Raw genomic sequence first — 21,275 nt, forward strand, 5'->3', positions numbered from 1 at the left:
TCCAAAACATTGGAATTCATCTTGTATGATTATCAAGCACAAGAACAAGAACAGGCACAGGAAATTGAATTAGAAAATTATCAACAAAATATCAAGGATTCTCAAATAATTGTTTATTAACCAACTTCAAAGTGGCTTGGCACTTAAATGGCTTCATGGTGCCAAGAAATATATCTTTTGCATGATAAAAAGTAAATAAATCTTGATTTTTCAAGTATAATGATACATTTCCTTACCTAATCTATGAATAAGTGAATAAATATTTGAAGATATTTCTCTTATATATAAACATTAATCAACAATTTATTTGTGACTTTTTGTCTACCAAATTTGTGACTTACTGCCCTGTAACTTTCTGTCCGTTTACCATTTTTTTAACCTGACCAGTTTTAATTGTCAACTAATTCTTGGTACAACACTTTTTTTAAAGCTAAAATGTTTATGGTTTTGTATTTTACATTTTATGTTTAGAGTTACCATAAATAAATACAACGACAAGTATATTTTCCATAACCTTTTTGAGAATTATTGGTAAGTAACCAAATGCAACGATCAGCAAATTACGAATACGTCAGTTTATTTTAGATTTATGAGTTTGACTGTCCCTTTGGTATCTTTTATCCCTCTTTTAAGGATAAATTTTAATAAAATTTTTAAGCTATCAAAAAACAACCTCACTTTCACCGACAAGTAATTTTCATGATGTTGGATGTTTTTGTAAGTAAACTCTTTGTTATGAGTGAATGCGGCAAAGATATCTTCAACTTTTTAAAACTTTAGGGACGTGTCTCTAACGATCGTCTTTTATGATATTCAAGCAAGTTTAATAGAGGACACGAAGTGACAACTGTTTGTTAGCTCACCTGTCCCGAAGGGACAAGTGAGCTTATGCCATCACTTGGCGTCCGTCGTCGTCCGAGCTTATGCCATCACTTGGCGTCCGTCGTCGTCCGTCGTCTGTCGTCGTCGTAAACTATTTCAAGAATCTTCTCCTCTGAAACTACTGGGCCAAATACTTTCAAACTTTAACTGAATGTTCCTTAGGGTATCTAATTTATAAATTGTATCCGAAGTTTTGTTCTATCAACAAACATGGTCGCCATTGCTAAAAATAGAACATAGGGGTCAAATGCAGTTTTTGGCTTATAACTCAAAAACCAAAGCATTTAGAGCAAATCTGACATGGGGTAATATTGTTTATCAGGTCAAGATCTATCTGCCCTGAAATTTTCAGATGAATCAGACAACCCGTTGTTGGGTTGCTGCCCCTGAATTGGTAATTTTAAGGAAATTTTGCTGTTTTTGGTTATTATCTTGAATATTATTATAGATAGAGATAAACTGTAAACAGAAATAATGTTCAGCAAAGTAAGATTTACAAATAAGTCAACATGACGGAAATGGTCAGTTGACCCCTTTAGGAGTTATTGCCCTTTATAGTCAATTTTTAACCATTTTTCGTAAATCTTAGTAATCTTTTACAAAAATCTTCTCCTCTGAAACTACTGGGCCAAATACTTCCAAACTTTAATTGAATGTTCCTTAAGGTATCTAGTTTGTAAATTGTATCCGAAGTTTTGATCTATCAACAAACATGGTCGCCATTGCTAAAAATAGAACATAGGGGTCAAATGCAGTTTTTGGCTTATAACTCAAAAACCAAAGCATTTAGAGCTAATCTGACAGGGGTAATATTGTTTATCAGGTCAAGATCTATCTGCCCTGAAATTTTCAGATGAATCAGACAACCTGTTGTTGGGTTGCTGCCCCTGAATTGGTAATTTTAAGGAAATTTTGCTGTTTTTGGTTATAATTTTGAATATTATTATAGATAGAGATAAACTGTAAACAGGAATAATGTTCAGCAAAGTAAGATTTACAAATAAGTCAACATGACGGAAATGGTCAGTTGACCCCTTTAGCAGTTATTGCCCTTTATAGTCAATTTTTAACCATTTTTCGTAAATCTTAGTAATCTTTTACAAAAATCTTCTCCTCTGAAACTACTGGGCCAATTACTTCTAAACTTTAACTGAATGTTCCTTAGGGTATCTAGTTTGTAAATTGTATCCGAAGTTATGATCTATCAACAAACATGGTCGCCATTGCTAAAAATAGAACATAAGGGTCAAATGCAGTTTTTGGCTTATAACTCAAAAACCAAAGCATTTAGAGCAAATCTGACGTTGGGTAATATTGTTTATCAGGTCAATTTCTATCTGCCCTGAAATTTTCAGATGAATCAGACAACCTGTTGTTGGGTTGCTGCCCCTGAATTGATAATTTTAAGGAAATTTTGCTGTTTTTGTTTATTATCTTGAATATAATTATGGATAGAAATAAACTGTAAACAGCAATAATGTTCAGCAAAGTAAGATCTTCAATTAAGTCAATTTGACCAAAATTGTCAATTGACCCCTTAAGGAGTTATTGCCCTTTAAAGACTTTTTTTCACAATTTGTTCATCATGTTGACTTACTTTAAAAAAATCTTCTCCTTTGAAACTGCTGTATCAATTTCAGCCAAACTTAGGCTAAATGAGTTTCAGAGTATCTAGTATAAATTTTATATTTTATTTCCTTGTATGTCAAGAAACATAGCTCCTATGGCTAAAATAGAACATAGGAGAAAATGATTTTTTTTTTGGCTTTTGAAGAAAATAGGACGATCCAAAAACATTTAAATTAATTGAAAAGCCAAAATAATCATTGATGAGAGATTTAACCAAAAGAATTAAGGTGAGCGACTCGGGCTCTTGAGAGCCTCTTGTTCTTTACGTCACACAGGTAATGGAAAATAATTTTGTAGTTTACAGTATGAAGGAATGCGTAAAAGCTGTGTCGGAAGTAACTACTAGAAGTTATATCACACAGCCACTACGGGAAAATGAACTAGTTTATCGCATTCAACATTGAAAAATCAAATATTGTATTTTATTTACATGCACTTTTTGGTTTAAACATATCGGTTTCTTGTTTCAGAAATGCACTTAAATAGGCTAACATTGTTGGATACAGACCTCGGGTAATGGGTCAAGGGGAAAACTGCATGACTCCCCCTTTCTACCATTTGTTGATTATACTGATATAATCAAAGACAAATAGTTTCAATTTATTCTTGCAATTGAAACCCTCTACACTAGATTAAAGATCAAGCACTAAAATGTGTACACGAATCAAGGCTACGTTTCTTTCTTTTCCAAGGTCATGTACATAATGAGTAAAGGATTGTGAGTTATGAATGTGGACAAAATTTACTTATCAAATAAACAATAAGTTGACCGCAAAAATAACTTGAATACTATTGTGATATGTGTTTCTTTCAGTATAATAGCATGATGCTTGTTAAATACAGCAGTTAGTCACAGCTTTGGTATTTTATAACTTTATATACATGTATTGTTTTATTCTTTATTGATGAGAGAAGTCCACAGGAAATCTTCATTTGGCTTGAAATGCTTATGAGTAGAAACAGGGCAGATGTCTTCCAAAACGTCCTCCAATAAATCCAACATATGGGCCAGATGGATCTGGGAATCTGTCCCTTATAGCCCAAACACAGCAACTTGGAATAACTTTTCTGTTCCCAGCTCCAAGATATCCATGGAACATAATAGCGGTATGCAGTATGTCTGTGGCACCTATTGGAGTCCTGGTCTGGAAGCTCATCAATCACGTCATTCCTGTATCTCATTGCAACATCCAGAACCAAAGGGTCCAATACAACATTGTATTGTGAAAAAAAAAATGAATACGTTGACATTGTAAACATACATGTTTGATTTTACCGGGTAACAAACTAAAACTGAGGGAAACGTATCAAATATAATAGAGGCTACATTACTAGGGCTTGAAACTTCTGAGTCCATTGTTTGAGGAGCTGCTGACACTATAATGTTAGAAATTGGCTTAGCACCTGTTCCAGAAACATCACTTTTATCCGGAGATGCAAAATTTAAATTTCAAAAGGTGACATCAGAAAAAGTGGAAAAAAACATCAATAAAATTAGTGTGAACAGCTCATTCAAAATTGAAATGTTAAGTTATGACTGGCCAGTAGTTGTGGATTTTACCATGTTGTCGTTGACAGCAACAATAGCTTAAAAGCTAAATTGCCAAAAAAGTTAACAGCAATCTGAAACTGATGCTCACAACCTTGAGGAATATCTAGAATTTCATTTTGATCTTAAAAACTGTAGAATATAATCTTGACCTATTTCATTTTATGAACTATTATTCATTCATTGACCTAGATTTAAATGGAAAGCTTAAAGCATAGAGATCTAAAAAAAAAAGTTAAGATTTCCAGATGAATGTTTGCCTTTTTTCTCCTTATTGCTCTGTTTCAATCCTGTTCTTGAGCACATATTGACAATCTGATGTTAATTTTTTTTATTTAACAGCTTCATAGTAAAACAGATGCTAGGCAACACCTTCACTATTCAAGTCAGACTATAAAAGGAAGCTTTTTTGTTGATAGCTGAACTTGTAAGTAATCATATCTTATTTGTATATTGTACATATTAAAGAAGAAATAAGAAATAATTTTCAGAATATTAAGGATTATGGGTAATCTTATTGTTTGTACACCAAAATGAAAATAATATTATGTCATTGTTTGAATTTCTATTGTTTTAGAATATTTTAAACCAACCACAACGATTTGGTGTACGCTTTGAAAATATAATACAAAATGCACGTATTTATATTCTGAAAGTTGAATTAAAAAGGCAATAATAGCAATGATTAAAATGAGGGATAAGGTATGATTGCCAATGAGACAACTATCCACCAAAGTTCAAATAAAGTGGATATAAGCAATTATGAGCTACAGAAACGAACTAAGCATTAGACAAAATCCGATGCGAATAACAAATATAACATCAAAACTAAAACATGAATTTGGGATAAAAAAGTAACTAAACACTCTTCCAGTTCTGTAAAGTAGGCACACTCTTTCTTCTTACCATTACCAATCTTATCTATTGTGGTCTACAGTATCTTTGTATGCCTTTGTAATGTTTTTCCACTTTTGTTCACACTATGAACTGGCAAACTAAAAATTAGATTTGCTCATGTCATTGCCAAACCTCTTTCTTCTTAATAGAGGGTTTTTGGAAGAGATTTTGGTATTTTACATGAAGCTCAATCAAAGTATTGGTTGCTAGTTTGGACCATAAACTTGTCTTTGGTGCTTTTATCTCTACGTCTGACCTAAATTGGTCCGCACTCTGGTCAACATCTGAAATTAGTTGTTTTTCAAATATAGAGAAAAGGAAGTATATATATCTAGGTTATTTAATCCTTAGCAAATAATACCCTGTCACACGTACTACAAAGTGTTGCTGCGGAACCGTAGCTCTTAGGTCCTTATGTTATTTTTTTTACTATTTGCGGACCCAGAAATTTGCCTGAATTTCGCTCTTACATTTTCATAAAAAAAAAGTCCCTAGATACCGACCCAGGGACTTCCCATGCTCAGTGCTTAGTGTAGAAAGTCGCTGTTTTTACAAATAGTTGAACCTATATCCCTGACTGTTAAGACATTTTGTATTCGTGACTTTTAAGTGTACATGAAGATCAATGTTTGGAAGTTGCTACGCTTAAAATTAGCTATGCCTATACAATGGTTGTAGCTATCATATTTTAACTGTTACAACTTTTTCTGCGTTTAAACAGTTTATTTATGACTGTTTCAACGTTTTCCGTGTTGGTACAGTAATTAAATGACTGTTACAACTTTCAAATGGTTGCATCAGTTTTATTACGATTGTGACAACCCTTTAGGCGTTTAATCAGTTTATTTATGACTGTTGCAACGTTTTTCGTTTTTGAAATAGTTGTATCAGTCCTTTAATAACGGTAACAGTTATTTCTTGCGTTGTTACAGTCGATTTATGTTGTAGACAAACACTTTTAAAGTTGGGACAGTTACAAAAAATCTGCAGCAGTGAAATTTAACAACTGTTACAACTTTAACAAACATTATCAGTCTTAGAACGACTGTTACTGGTATGGACAGACGTTTTTTCGTCCAGTAGTGATGTATTTAGATTTCTAATTATAGGCCCCGTTTTCAAGTTGGCCCAAATTTACCTTTGTTTGATTTCAACAAAAAGTGAATCTAACCATGAATTTAGATGTTTGATATTTGGGCCCGGTTATCAAATTGGTCCAAAATTGAACTTTATTTGATTTCATCAAAAATTGAATTCTAGGAGTTCTTTGATATGCTGAATCTAACCATGTATTTAGATTTTAGATATTGGACCATCATAGGTAATGTCCAATTTGAAATTTAAAGCTTTTAAGTTTAAGTTCTTAGACCACATTCATTCTGTGTCAACAACCTGTTTTGTGTCAACTATTTAATCACAATCCAAATGCAGGGCTGTATCAACCTTGAATGGTGTGTTCATACTTGCCCCAATGTTCAGGGTTCGAACTGTGTGGTTGTATAAAGCTGAGCCCTCTGGAGCATCTGGTTTCATTTGTAGACAGGGATTGAAAATTATTTCGAACTGTTGTCATAATGTCCAATCCTGATATGCAAAGCATTGAACAGCAAACCTCTTTTACTTTCATATAATATGTTATCAAAATATATAGAGTGGGTCAATGAGTTGCCTTTGCAAGATTCTGACTTATGTTTAACCAATGCTAAACGGTTGTTGGTTGATGTCCCTTAGCAATCATCCAGCAATAATATTCATGTTTGTTTTGTCAACGTATTTGCCATAACCAAAATTGGTTTTTGTATGTTTTGCAAATAAAGAATTATAATTATATAATAATAAGAACAAACATAAATGTCTTACACATTGGACACACAGCTGAATTCGGTGATTCCTTGTACCCTCCAAGAATTCGATAACAAGTATACCGTTAATAACAAAAGACTGCTTTACAAGGAAGCTATTAAACCAAGAGTTCCAAATGGTGAAGTTGAAATCGTCCCTTCGTAAATTTTACGGACGCCATCACGAGTTGGTTGACCGTTATGGAATAATCGTTTCACAAATGATATCGGATATGTTCCTTACGTCGTAACTACAATCCCCTTCTCTTTCATGAATGTGACCTACCGAATTAAGACTATTTACTGGATTTGTTATCACATAAGCAACACGACGGGTGCCTTATGTGGAGCAGGATCTGCGTACCCTTCCGGAGCACCGGAGCTCACCCCTAGTTTTTGGTGGGGTTCGTGTTGTTTGTGTCATGTGTACTATTGTTTGTCTTTTTCATTTTAGCCATGGCGTTGTCAGTTTGTTTTAGATTTGAGTTTGACTGTCCCTTTGGTATTTTTTTTGTCCCTCTTTTAAGACTGGTAAGAAATTTGAAATATCAAAATTTATTAAGTTTAACCCTCTTTTTGCGATTTCACTTCAAGTGCCAGAAAATATAAAAGCTTGCGTCACATGCCCAACAATGATGTTATTAGAAAAATGCTGTTATGACTGTTCCATGATTTTGGAACCAATGACGAAACTGAATCTTCACAATCATCATCTAATTTATTTGTAGTGATGAAATTAAAGTGTAGAGTGCGTATTTTCTCCCTGTCATAATATGCTTCAACAGTTTCATATTCATTTACGTCTGTCAAGTTAACATCTGTTCATTTCACATTGAAATTGGATAATGGACCCCTTGTAGAGTTTCCATTAGGGAAATATAAATTTGTGACAATATTTTGGACTTCTTTCAGTGTTGCAGAAGTCCGTAGGTGGCCTAATGCAAAGCTAAATTTCTATCCCTTTTCAATATAACCTAATTTTCAAATGGCATTCTCTTTACACTGGGTATTTGATTTATCGTTCCCTTTTTGACCAGACGTGACATGCGAACTTTATACATCCCCCTCAGCGAAAAGGAGGCCTCACTTATGCAAGTGTTACTGTCGGTCGGGAGGAAACCAAATGACTATATTTCTATTTCCCAGTCACCTTCGGGGTGGGATGTGTTTGAGTATAATCATATGTCCTCATAGGAATGCATAGGTGTTCCAGAAGGGGGGATATCAACCGCTGGATTTTTCTGGAGACACAAATGCACACGTATAGGATGCATTTTTAAATCAAGATTTTGTATAGTGCGATTGCATTATACAAATCCTTGATTATATTAGGCAGCAACCATTTGATTTTCGGGGGGGGGGGGGGGGCTATGGTGTTTTTTTCTGTACAAATTTTTTTTTTCGCCTTTTTCTTTCAATTTTAGCATTACATATAGTGGCAGCTGAGGGTGAAACAAACAATTTTTTGTTCTCAGAATCAAAAACAAATTATTTTTTTCTCCAAAAACTGGAAACAAACTTTTTTTTCCAAAAAAAAAAACCATAGCCCCCCCCCCCCCCCCCCCCCCAGAAAATCAAATGGTTGCTGCCTTAAGAAATTGTATATTTACTAAAATATACGATTTCTTGATAAAATTAAGGGGGGTTGTGTTTCTACCATTAAGTTTGGGCGCCGTTCTATAAAGAACAGCTAATATGTTTGTACAAATTCAATATTTACAATTCATGAACATTTACAATTTGTAATATTTACAAACTGATTTATTTACACACTACTGAGTAAAATCTTTACTAATATATACATATGTACATTATATGTAAAATAATTACAAAAAAAATAGGTTGGGTAAGCAGTAACAAGCCTACTATCACTTTCGAGTACAACTTTCATAACAGAAATTCAGCATATCCAATGGGGGTTGGATATTGCTTCAAGAAAACAGTTCTGCCATCAGACTGTAGTCGTTGAATAGTAGGATGGTCAATGCACTCCATCACTAATTCATAAACAGACGTTAAGTCGTAAAAGGATAAATCATCTATTGACAGTTTCAGTACTTTAAAACATTGCTTGTCTTTCGGTAAATTGAAAACATGGTACATTATGTAAAGAAACTCCACACGATTGTCAAATACTTCAAGATCAGTCTGTACTAAGGACGCGTAAAGTCACAGAAAATGATTTTGTCGTTATAAGATAAGATAAGATAAGATAACTTTATTAGCACTAACACATTGACAATAAATGGTTATGGCAACAAATTAAAGACTAACTACAATAACATATATATACAATGAAGGAGTGACAGTGGATAATTATGAGAGAAATATATAAAAAATAAATGAGAAGCATATACATTATTACAAAAATCAAGTACCTTTTAATAATGAGTTTCTCACCAACAAGCATTCATTCAAATAGTTGACAACAATTTTTAATATTGTTTGGGAATTACTATTTAGAATTGATATAAGTAAGTTATATGATAAGGAAGAAAATTTGTTGTTCAATAGAACATTATTTAATTTTTTAATAAGGTTATCTCTCACATATTTATAGGAGGAACATTTTAAAAGAAAGTGAAGTTCATCTTCAATGTCTCCATTGTTACAGCAAAGGCATACCCTATTCTGCTTTGGTATTTTTAGATATCGCCCTCTTTCAATAGATAAAGTATGAGCACTTAACCTCAATTTACATAATGTTGATCTATCACTTTTGGATTTGCATTGATCAACATACGAGGGTCTTTTATTTGGTTTATAAAGTATATTAAAAAAGTTCATTTTTTTATTTTGATTGATGTCAGTCTCTTGCTTTTGGAAGGCTATATCATTGATTCTCTCTTGAATGTGTTTTAAATACATCTTAATATCAATAGGATTTAGATTAATAAAATGAAAACCAAGTCTTGAAAGGAGATTTTTCATATTTATTATCCAAGAGTTATTTTTTTCAGTTGCTTTATATATTTTTAGGGCAAGTGAATTATTTGATTCAAGTATATGAAGCCAATATTTTATTGCTGAAAATTCTATTCTGGTATATAAAGGCAATCTATTTAGCTCGGCTAAACATGCAGCATTTGATGCTTTACAATGTATTCCTAGAATTTCTTTAATAAATTTATACTGCAAGTGTTCAAAGGGATCTGAATCCCTGTGTTGTTTGCCTATTCCCCATACTTCACTACCGTATAGAGCAATAGGCATAACTAGGGAGTCAAATAATTTTTCTAATAGCTTGCATTGGTTATTTAGTCCAATTGTTTTTTTTTATTTTAAAAAGTGCTTTTCTACCCTTTTCAACAAGCAATGAGCTGCACAGATTTAGATTTCCTGTGTGCTGCAGTGTCATGCCAAGGTAGCAGTATGATTTGACAGTTTCCAGGAATTCGTTATTATATTTAAAAAAATTATTATGGGTTTTTCCATTTGAGTTAAATATAATGACTTTTGATTTGTTTATGTTGACTTCTAGTTTCCAGCATTTACAAAAACCACTAAAAACATTTAAAGCTGTTTGTAGTCCCTTTTCAGAATTTGATAATAAAACTATATCATCTGCAAATAAAAGGGAATTTATTGTTGTATCTCCAATTACAATGGGATCTGTATTAGCATCTTGGAGACTTTTTACTAAATTATTTATGTAAAGATTAAATAATAAAGGACTGAGAACATCTCCCTGTTTAACGCCACGGTTGGAGATAAATTCTTCACTGAGACCATTTTGGAATTTAATTCTACATGTAGTATCGTCATACATAGAATGAATTATATTAAAAAGTTTACAGGGTAATTTAAGTTCTAAAAGGATATAAAATAATCCATTTCTCCAAACTGTGTCAAAGGCCTTTCTGAGATCAACAAAGGCAGCAAACACCTTCTGTTTCTTATTTTTCTTTTGTTCTATAATAGATTTCAAGGTGAATATGTGATCTGAGGTACGGGATTTTTCTTTAAATCCAATTTGGTTTTCACTAATAATGTTGTGTTCATTCATGAATTTTGTAATTCTCATATATATAATTTTATTGAATAATTTTCCAAGATTGGAGGTTATAGAAATACCTCTGTAATTTGAAGGGTCTAGCTTATTGCCCTTTTTGTGTATTAATGAAATGAAACTTTCATTCCATACCTTAGGAAATGTTCCTTTTTTGAAAATTAGGTTAAATAATTTAGTTAAAGGGTCAACTAGTACAGGTATACCATATTTAATCATTTCATTTGAAATCAAGTCCTTTGCACTGGATTTGCCATTTTTTAAGGTTTTAGAGGCTTTGATTATTTCATCTGATGTTATTGGTTGGTTATATGACATATTTATATTATTGTTTTTTAGTGCATTTATTAGCTCATCTAATTTTTTAAGGATAGTTTTGTGAAATTTATTGTCCTTTGGTTGAGCCTCACAAGAATTTAAATTTTTGAAGAAGTTATAGAATGTTTGCTCGTCCAGTTTTTCAGTAGTATTATTTTCTGATGCTCGTTTCAATTTATTAAGTAAGTCCCAGAAGGATTTTGGGTCACTTTTGATATTATTGGACAGATCAGAACATATTTTATTCTTGTATAATTTTTCTTCTTGTTTACATTTTCGCCTCAATTTTGAGCGATAAGAGTAGTATTCTTTTCTGTAAGCTCCATTAAATGGAAATTTATTTATAAGAAAGGCATAGTGCTTAACAGTTTTATATAAGTCATCACATGAACCTGAAAACCAGGGTTTTCTTTTTGGTTTATTTGTTTGCTTTTTAAGGCGCCCTTTGATAAATTTGGCCGAAGCCAAAGCTGTTTCTTGAAGAATTGTGTTTAAGTCATTAACAGCCTCATTACAATTTAAGTATTTTGTACTGAGAAATTTCCTGAGTTTGGTACTTGTATTTTTATCCTGTATTAGTGTAGAGTAACGATTTATAGCTTCTGAATCCCATAAAAATTTACCTGGGAGTGGTTTTAAATATGCTTGTTGGGTTTTAGTATTGTCATAAAAAGATGTTAACAAGCTACAGCTTATTGCACAATGATCTGATAATGTTGTAAAGTCATGCACAGTAAAACTATTTATGGCATAAACATGTAATAAGTTTGCAGATGCAACTGCATAGTCAACAACACTAGAACCATTATATTTTATACAAGTATATTTACCAAGTAGATCGCCAATTGTTCTACCATTCAAAATTCGTAGCCCAGCTTCTTTACAAAGCTCGATTAATAATTTGCCACTCTTATTTGGCCTTTTATGATCAAGATTATTTCTTGGTGTACCTATATCATATATATAGCTATCATCCTCAGCATGAGGATAAATAGATTCATCAGAGTATACAAAGTCTGGTGTTGTGCTAGTGTAGGCATTAAAATCGCCTTGAATCAATACTTCACCATATTGACTATAGTTTTCTATATTACAGAGTAATTTTGAATACATTTCTTCAATATCTTTTGGTTGCCCAGAAGAATTTTCTGGGGAAAAATAGATAAAAGCAAGATATATATCTTTAGGAAGATTAAAAAACTTATGGTTAAGCTTTACCCACTGTATATCACTATGTTCATTAGGAAGCTTAGTCAAACCTTTGATCAAAGAAAGTTTGGCATATATTGCAATTCCACCAGAATTACGCCTTGCTTTTTTATGTTTAGATCGACTACTGTTGCAAATAAGTGCATAATCTGGTATATTCAAAGTAGTTCCACTGTCACTCCATGTTTCAATTAAACTAAATAGATGCATATTAGATATAATATTCAAAAAAGTAGGGTCCTTAATTTTGTCTTGATTTAAGCCCTGGATATTCCATAAACCAATTTTCAGGTTATTCGTGGTCATTGTTAAAGAATCAATGATGGCAAGATGTTGGGAAGTTTTGTAATAAATTGGATTTTTTATGACATGATTGCATGTGTTTAGATGTTGGTTTGGTTATAAATGAAGATATTAAATACCTTAATGAATGTCCTATGGTCTAGGTACCTTTAAATAATAATATAAGAAATAAAACACACAAAAAAAAACAAAAAACAAAAAAAGTTAACAATTTACTTTATAGGTGCATTAAGAGGTCAATTATTGACATTTTTGGTGTAAAGAGGGATAACTCTAATTCATAAGTAAGCTTGAAGAAAAAGATTGATAAAAAGATACATAAAAATAAAATGAAGATATATTAACTGTTGATGATGCACAGGCAATGACTAGAATCAATGTACTCAGGATATATGTAAATGATATCAAGATACATAATGGTACAAATATAATGTTATATTGATATATGATACACAATTCATATTTTCAATGTAAAATGAATAACAACCAAAAGAAATAATAAACAAAGTAAAAAAAAAAAAACAACAAATATATAAAAAAATAATACAGTTCTGACAGTTAACAATGAGAATCAGAATGGTTCACTCACAAATTGATAAAGAAAATATTTATTAGAAGTCCATTCTCTGCATAGCTGGTGGCATGTTCCAAGGTTTGAAAAGCCAAGGGTTGAAGTATGGCATGTTGATGGGTGGACCAGGTGGATTTCCTAGCGGTTGTTGGTATTGATTATTGTTATAATTTGGGTTTTCCATTGGTGGTTGGTATTGACTATTTCCGATCGATTGTTGGTATTGACTATTGTTATGATTTGGGTTTTCCATTGGTAGTTGGTATTGACTTTTTCCACGCGATTGTTGGTATTGACTATTGTTATAATTTGGGTTTTCAATTGGTGGTTGGTATTGACCATTGTTATTGTATGGATTCCTCAGTAGTGGTTGGCCTGTATTATTGTTATAGTACGGATTTCTGTGCGGCGGTGAGTATTGATTGTTGTTATTAATGTCAGCCTTGTTTTGTCTGTAGTTTTTCGTTTCGCCGTGATACACACTAGGTTTGTTACTAATCCTTGGTGGCGTGTTAGCTTGCGTGAATGGGATCTTCATCTGGCGCTTCAAAAATTTCACAATTGCAGGTATTCCTCTGCTGTCATTGAGGTGTACATAGTCGAAGAACATATCGTCTGTGGGTATAAAACGTTTGAGTATGTTGAAAGATGGATAGTCATGAGCTACGGATATTATCCTGTCGTTTGCTTCATCAATAGTAAGGTTTTCAATATCTTTCCTATATAGAATTGGTAAGATGTAAATGTCCGAGGTCGGCCATGTTTTAATGATAGATTCAAACATAAGTTTGAATTCATTTTTGTTGACGCCATCTTTTTGCACGTCACGTGCACCAATGTGTATTAACACTCTTTTTGGACGGAAGTTTTCACCATTGTTGTTAATGAACTGTGTGCAAGTATTTGCACCACCTCGTATGTATCTTTTCTTTGTGGTTTCATTTGGAGAAAATTGGCTAGGGGTAATCCTCTTCAATATTGAGTCACTTAGTAAAAGATTATCGCATTGTAATAATTTATCATCTAAATTATTTTTCAGAGGCATTTTGTTAATCTTTGGAGTCAGTTGCCCATTTTCTTGTTGTTGCATGGGTTTGCTTTTAGAATTTAGGCTATCTGTGTTTTTAATATCAATGTGTTTCTCAATATTTTCCCAAGTATTGGAAATATTGTCGACACTGGATTCTTCATTAGATGTTTTAATTAATAGTTGTTGAGAAATTTCATCCAATTTAGCCATGATACCTTCCTGATTTTCAGTAAGTTTTTTTAGTTGATTGTCAGTTACGTTGGCTTTGACATGCAGTGATTCGACACCTTGGTTACTATGTTTTACTTTGGATTCTAAGGAATCCAATAGCTCTTTAAAGACTTTATTGTTTTTTGTTAATTGACCTCCAAAGTCTGAGGAGAATTTAGCAGCTACTGCTCTCACTTCTGATACAAGGTTTGTAATAGTTTGTATTGCAGAATCAACGTTTATCAGGGCGGTATTTATACATGAAAGTTTAACAGCTAGTGTTTCTTGGTGTTCTGCTAATCTTTCTTTAACTTTTGGAGATGATATTGGTGTTATGTTTTCATGAAGAAAAACTCTTTTCTTTACAATTGGTGTTGAAACATTTGTATCATTAGAAGATGCGTTTGCTATTTCTGACATTTCTATAATTGTTTTGTCGTTGGTAGACTCATCAAGAACTTTAGGTTTAGTTTCATCGTAGTCAGAGTTTTCAGGACAGTCAAAAATGTCCATGTTTTCTTTAACTGTTATTGTATCATTGTGGGTTTGCTTACATTCATCTTCAGAATTGGCAGCATTTTGGTTAACAATAACTTTAAGGGTTTCAAAGTACTTGGAGGTAAAGACTTTACATTTTGCTCCTTGAATAGTTACCATTCCGGATTTGTAAAAATTAAATTTTACGCCAATAGTTTCATCAGGGTTGTTTCCCTTGCATTGGATTTTAATAGTGGCACCATCTTTAAGTTCAGAACAGTGTTCAAAGTATGAGTAAATGGATTTTTTCCAAATATTCGCCCGATTTGTTTTAAAAGACACATTGTTCGTCTTCCCATCGCATTGATCATGTATAATGGGGGTCTCGTCACGGGACTCGTGTTGTTCAATGTTGATGGTTGCGTCATCAATAATATTGTCTATTTCGTCGCCAGTAAAACAATCGCTTAATTTTGACGGTGGTTTTACTTGTCTAGACATTTTTTATCACATTGTTGTAATCATTTTTTATGGTTTCATGCTTCCCAACATCTTTGTATGGTTATTTTATAGGAGCTTTTTAAAATGCATGGGCGCCGCCATGTTACCGGAAGTTTATATCTTATCTTATCTTATCTTTATATTTACCTGAAATACAATACGTTGCAGGAAAAGGGAAAATAAGTACAAACTTTAAATATGATAGCGATTGTTGCTGCAGATCAAATGTTTAATTTTCTTTTCATATGGTCAAATATATGAAGTGAAGCGACGGCATAAAATGTCAATAAAATCTTAAATTATTTCTTTACAGGTTTAGTACCACATAGTTACAACGACAAAATTATTTTCAAGTTACCTGTGTGACAAATTCACATGTGCATTGTATTTTCATTTGTGTAGACTTGAACACTGAACGACTCTTTACGAATAGCATGGTGAGTGAACAATTTGAGAAAATTCAAGCAGATTTGTGGTTATAGGAGGATTTTATTGACAAATTATAAATTATTAAGCCCACCAATTATAAACAAGAACAAATTCAACGTTCACAGTTCGTTTTATGTTATAAATTATTATTGCATGACATACCATCAGAATCAATCTATATCAAACGTCATACAACGGGCAGTGTTGAGGGTGGGAGTATATGTCTTCATTCAGATTTAATCTTCACTAATCACCCTAACGAAAAAGCTTAATTTTGATTCCAAACACCTCTCGGGTGTCTGGGAGTAAACATGAGGCCGATAAGGTCTTTTCCCAATCATCATTAAACCATAAGGGCTTTACAAAAAAGTGAACATGTGTGTTCAGAATGGCAACCTATTATATGATGCCATATGTAGGGATACTGTGTATAATATTCACGGGTATACACACCCATCAATCAATCCTCTAGAACATATCGAAGTCGAAGTTAACACATATAGGAATTGGAAGCAATTTAATATCCTTATTGACTCTCCGACCTGTAGTAAAACGCTTGCCTCAGTACGGCGTCCGTTTGGTCGTACGAGATGTACAGGTTAGCAGGTTAATAACTGCTGAGCCTACCCATGTTTCTTTGAAAACTCTTCCAAAAGCCCCTTTTCCAAGCTCATCTTCCAAGCGGAAGGATAAGTCGTTCAGTTTAATTATTGGAATTGTGGATATAGTACGCTTCTGTAATGAAGAAAATTGCTGGTTGCTTTTTTTTGGGGGGTCTTTAACGGTTACTATACGGGACGTGTATGTTTGTCCATGTACTGAAATGGTGCAATGGTATTTACCTTCTTCCTCTTTTAACTTACCATCGTCCATTCCAAAAATCTCTTCAGGCCCATGGATAATACGATTAATCGTTTGTGAAAGCGTGAGCGTAGATTGTGGAAAGCTATAGTTCACACCTAATTCTGTCTCTTGCTCACTAGGCAAACTTATTGATGTTTCTTTTTGTTTGCAACTTTCATCGACAAACAGTTTTTCTGCAACTATAATTGTTTTTACATTGAACCCAAAATCTAAAGGATCGAAGTTATTATCGAGGTCTCTGGCTGTTCCTGACTTGTTTTGTAGCAGTATCCATTCCTTGGCTTGACTTCTTCCTGTGGTAGTATTGTTGACACAGATCCCCAATATGATCTCCTGTTCATGGCATACTTTATCAAGAGATGATGTACTTGTTTAGTCGAACCACTTTCGTCTAGTGGAACGAAACAATACATTGTAAGTCAAAAAGTCTGGAAAATGAGGGTATATTGGATAGAGACAGAAATTTTACGCTGCAACAGGCCACCTTCGGACCCCTCAAATAGTTGTTGTAAGGGTTCTTAACATGTAAAGAGCGTGGCATTCTCTTGACACGAGACATCGGAGTTAACGTCCCTATTCTGACCGGACGTGACTGCGAACTTAATACACCCCGCACAGACAGACGGACGCCCCTCTTAGCAAGCCATAGCCAGAAATTAGTAGTGGTTTTGCTAATTAATATTCATAATATGTAAATGAGAATTGTACCACGTGATAGTACTTTGAACTGGACTGGCTTGATAGGCTTGATATCATTAAAATCTTTAAAACACGGATATTATAAGTTGCCCGTCACAGAGTCCTTATTTACAATCACTTTGATATTTCCGTAAAGTTGTCAGGCGGTCAAAATCAAAACAATGAACGCGAATTTAGTGAATTTTTCGTGCCTTCGTGAGTTTATTCTTCTTGAAATAGTGACATTTTAATTTTACGTGGGAACCTAGAGTTCAACGACTACACATACAAGGTTTGGACTTGCTCATTCTTTGGAAATTCAAGTTTCATATTTCACCCCGGCAACCTGTTTTTGTAATGACCTTGTAAGCCAATTTTCAACACGAAGTTTGCAAATTTGACGTTTCAGCCATTTTAGCCTGTATTTTACACTGCAATGTTAAAAGCCTCTCGCTTCGATTTTTAAAATAGCTCAGGAACCTGTATTTTTGCAACAACAGTCATTATGTTTCGTTTAAATGGTGTATATTGTTGTGTATATTCATTTTCTGCCCCGGCAACCTGTCTATCACTTAAATTAAAATTAAAACAGACATTTTTTCAAAATTCCCTATCATTTTAATGTAATTTCCGTGACCCGTATCCGATTTCTTTAGTATAATATTCAAATAAGCAAAGTGGCGTTGATTTCTGGATATGCGTTTTACTGCCAGTCGGGAGAAAACCAAGTGACCATATTTCTATTCCCTAGTAACCGTTTAGGGGCTGTATATTGAATACGTTATTTTTCAACTAATAAATGGAGTCTTAACTGCAATTAATGTAGATTTTTATTATTTGTTTAGTACTCATGGTTTGATATTTGAATGTTGTTCCAGATTTTATTAAAACTTTCAAGATCTTTTGTAATAGCTTATAAAAAACTTAAAATATATTGAGGACTGTTCAAGCAAAACATACATCCGACACGACAGGGAAAGGTAAAATAAATGAAAAGGTACATGATATAAATTGGATCTTGGTCAAAGGATAAAGCATCGATTGACAGTTTCTGCTTGTCTTTCGGTAAATTGAAAACATTATATATGTAAAGAAACTCCACACGAAAGTCAAATACTTCTAGATCACAGTCTGTACTAATGACGTGTAAAGTCACAGAAAATGATTTTGTCGTTATATGTATCAAACTAATCTTGCCTAACTTATCTTTATCTGTCAAATGTTTTAATACTGTTAAAAGATGAAAGAGAGTTAGATTGTATGTACTCTAAAAGATCTTTGGAATTTTAACTTATCTTTATCTGTCCTCACAATTTGAATAGATTCCTTTTTGTTTACAGTTCAGTTCAGTATATTCCAGGTTTTCATTGAGAAAACGGAATCGCTTTAATTTAATTTCACTTGGCACTAGTCAAATACCATCTAACGTTCATACGCAAAGTGACTAAATTATTTTTATTTACCTGAAATACAATACGTTGCAGGAAAAGGGAAATAAGTACAAACTTTAAATATGATAGCGATTGTTGCTGCAGATCATTTGTTTAAAGGGAAACTTCGCAAAAAAATCAAAAATTGATATTATGTCCATTCTGTATAAAAAGGCTCAAATTTATAGATATTAAAGTTTTATTCGCTAGATAAGAGATCAACATCGATTTTAAAATTTGAGTATCAATTTTCTACGCTCCGCCATCTTGTCATCTTCTACGATTATAATCACGATATGTCTATAAAACACAAAGGACCAAAACTACAGTAACCGATGTAGTCGTAATTGCGTGTCGATATCTTGTCAATCGTACGATTGTTTTATCTGACTAACTATAAACTTGATACGGAAAATGTTCTTATTTTTTTTTAAATGACCATTATTATATATCTGTTATTTTTAAACTGTTAATATTGGAATTAGTTAAAGAGTCACAGTTCAAATAATAAATAAGTGTTCCGTGAAAATTGTTTTCAAAAAATCTAATTCGTTCATAATTCTTTAAAGTAATAAACTTTATTCAAATAAATTCGGATCTTTCCTCATCTGATCACCAGCATGGCTAAAGGTATTACTCCCAAAGGTATTGTGAGGGGTGTGAGGACTCAGGTGACACGTCCGGGTATTCAAGCGATTTCCTGTCGGGCTTGCAAGTTCATGCATCGTTTCACTTCTGCAGGTATTGATCAGTGTACACGCAGACTTATAACTTTCCATTTTGAACTATCAGGTGTATAATACACATCTCTGTCTTGTGTGTCCGAAAGTGATATGATGCCAATAATTTAACTCGTACGCTTGTTTATAAATAACATTTCTGGTGTAAAGAATTGGATAGAAAGTTACGGAACTATAGTGCAATTTAAAATATATACATGTATCAGACTATATTGTATACCAAAAGAAGAAGAAGAAGAAGAAGAAGAAGAAGAAGAAGAAGAAGAAGAAGAAGAAGAAGAAGAAGAAGAAGAAGAAGAAGAAGAAGAAGAAGAAGAAGAAGAAGAAGAAGAAGAAGAAGAAGAAGAAGAAGAAGAAGAAGAAGAAGAAGAAGAAGAAGAAGAAGAAGAAGAAGAAGAAGAAGAAGAAGAAGAAGAAGAAGAAGAAGAAGAAGAAGAAGAAGAAGAAGAAGAAGAAGAAGAAGAAGAAGAAGAAGAAGAAGAAGAAGAAGAAGAAGAAGAAGAAGAAGAAGAAGAAGAAGAAGAAGAAGAAGAAGAAGAAGAAGAAGAAGAAGAAGAAGAAGAAGAAGAAGAAGAAGAAGAAGAAGAAGAAGAAGAAGAAGAAGAAGAAGAAAAGAAGAAGAAGAAGAAGAAGAAGAAGAAGAAGAAGAAGAAGAAGAAGAAGAATCCAGGAAAACTATTGAGTATTAAAGTTTCAAATCAATTTCGGGATTTATTTTCTTTCTTGCCGTGATATGATAGCAATTTAAAGAATAAACTGCTTGTTCGCTTTAGCGGTATCAGAGACATGTATATATAACATCGTTGGTCAAATAGATAGAGTATTATACAATGTGAGACGAGGACTATTTCAACAAATACTATAAATACAAGTGGAAGTTTTCGTTTTTTGCAATTTGAGAGTAAATGATGTATCAAACGTTCAAAAATACGCATGTAAAATGTGTCACTGGATATAAAAAAAAAAATCAATCTCAAAACCTACTTCCCCTTTCAGTGACCTGCAAATTTAACAGATGATACACTTTATAAGATTTGCATGTCCAACAACGACCCACTACTCTACATGTGTTACTCACAGCCTAAGATAGTAATTCTTCTGTTAGGTCAATTCTCTTTCGAACAATACCAGAAAACATGGAAAATAAGTTCTTTAAATTTTGACTCTGGAATTAACACCATTTTTTCGTGCGACAAACTTTATTTCTGGCGATGAGCAGACATGGACGGAAAACAATAAACAGATAGGTTTAATATTTGTTCATTCATTTAACATGTATAATATGAATACGATTGTACTTAAACAAAACTTATATAGTTAGTTTCAAGAACAACCGGGTTCAGACAAACTGTTATGAAATCGATGCTGTTACTTATGCATTCACCCAATTCAATATTACGATCAAAGAGAGTAATATAGTGGCAACATAGACATTCCGTTAATAACGGCATAAGTATGCAGTTAGTACACGAACACCAATCTGTGTTTTAAAAACTAGCGATGGTTGCTAAGGATATCTTGATTTCGGGAACTTTCTGCAGCTTCCATTTTATGGAGCTCTTCTTCGGTATACCCTGGCTCTAGTGCGTACCCAATATGACCATACTCGTCAAAATCTGACTCTTTTGACTGACCGGAACCACTGTTATAGTACTATCATTCTCCGAACAAGATATTTTTATTTATGATTTTATGATAAATTTTTGGA

The 21,275-nt window shown here is 33.0% G+C and overlaps 1 protein-coding gene across 1 annotated transcript; it reads right to left on the reverse strand.

The window, feature by feature from the left end:
* Window positions 1-13,248: 13,248 nt before the first annotated feature.
* LOC139495404 (uncharacterized) lies at window positions 13,249-15,426 on the reverse strand. Its single transcript, XM_071283706.1, has one exon. It carries the CDS (start codon window positions 15,424-15,426, stop codon window positions 13,249-13,251), a length of 2,178 nt encoding a protein of 725 aa, XP_071139807.1.
* Window positions 15,427-21,275: the final 5,849 nt, after the last annotated feature.

Source organism: Mytilus edulis, chromosome 11 (assembly GCF_963676685.1).
Source record: "Mytilus edulis chromosome 11, xbMytEdul2.2, whole genome shotgun sequence".
Lineage (NCBI taxonomy): Eukaryota > Metazoa > Mollusca > Bivalvia > Mytilida > Mytilidae > Mytilus > Mytilus edulis.

Excerpts from the sequence above, each read along its gene's own strand:
- LOC139495404 (XM_071283706.1), bottom strand. The coding sequence starts at position 15,426 with ATGTCTAGACAAGTAAAACCACCGTCAAAATTAAGCGATTGTTTTACT.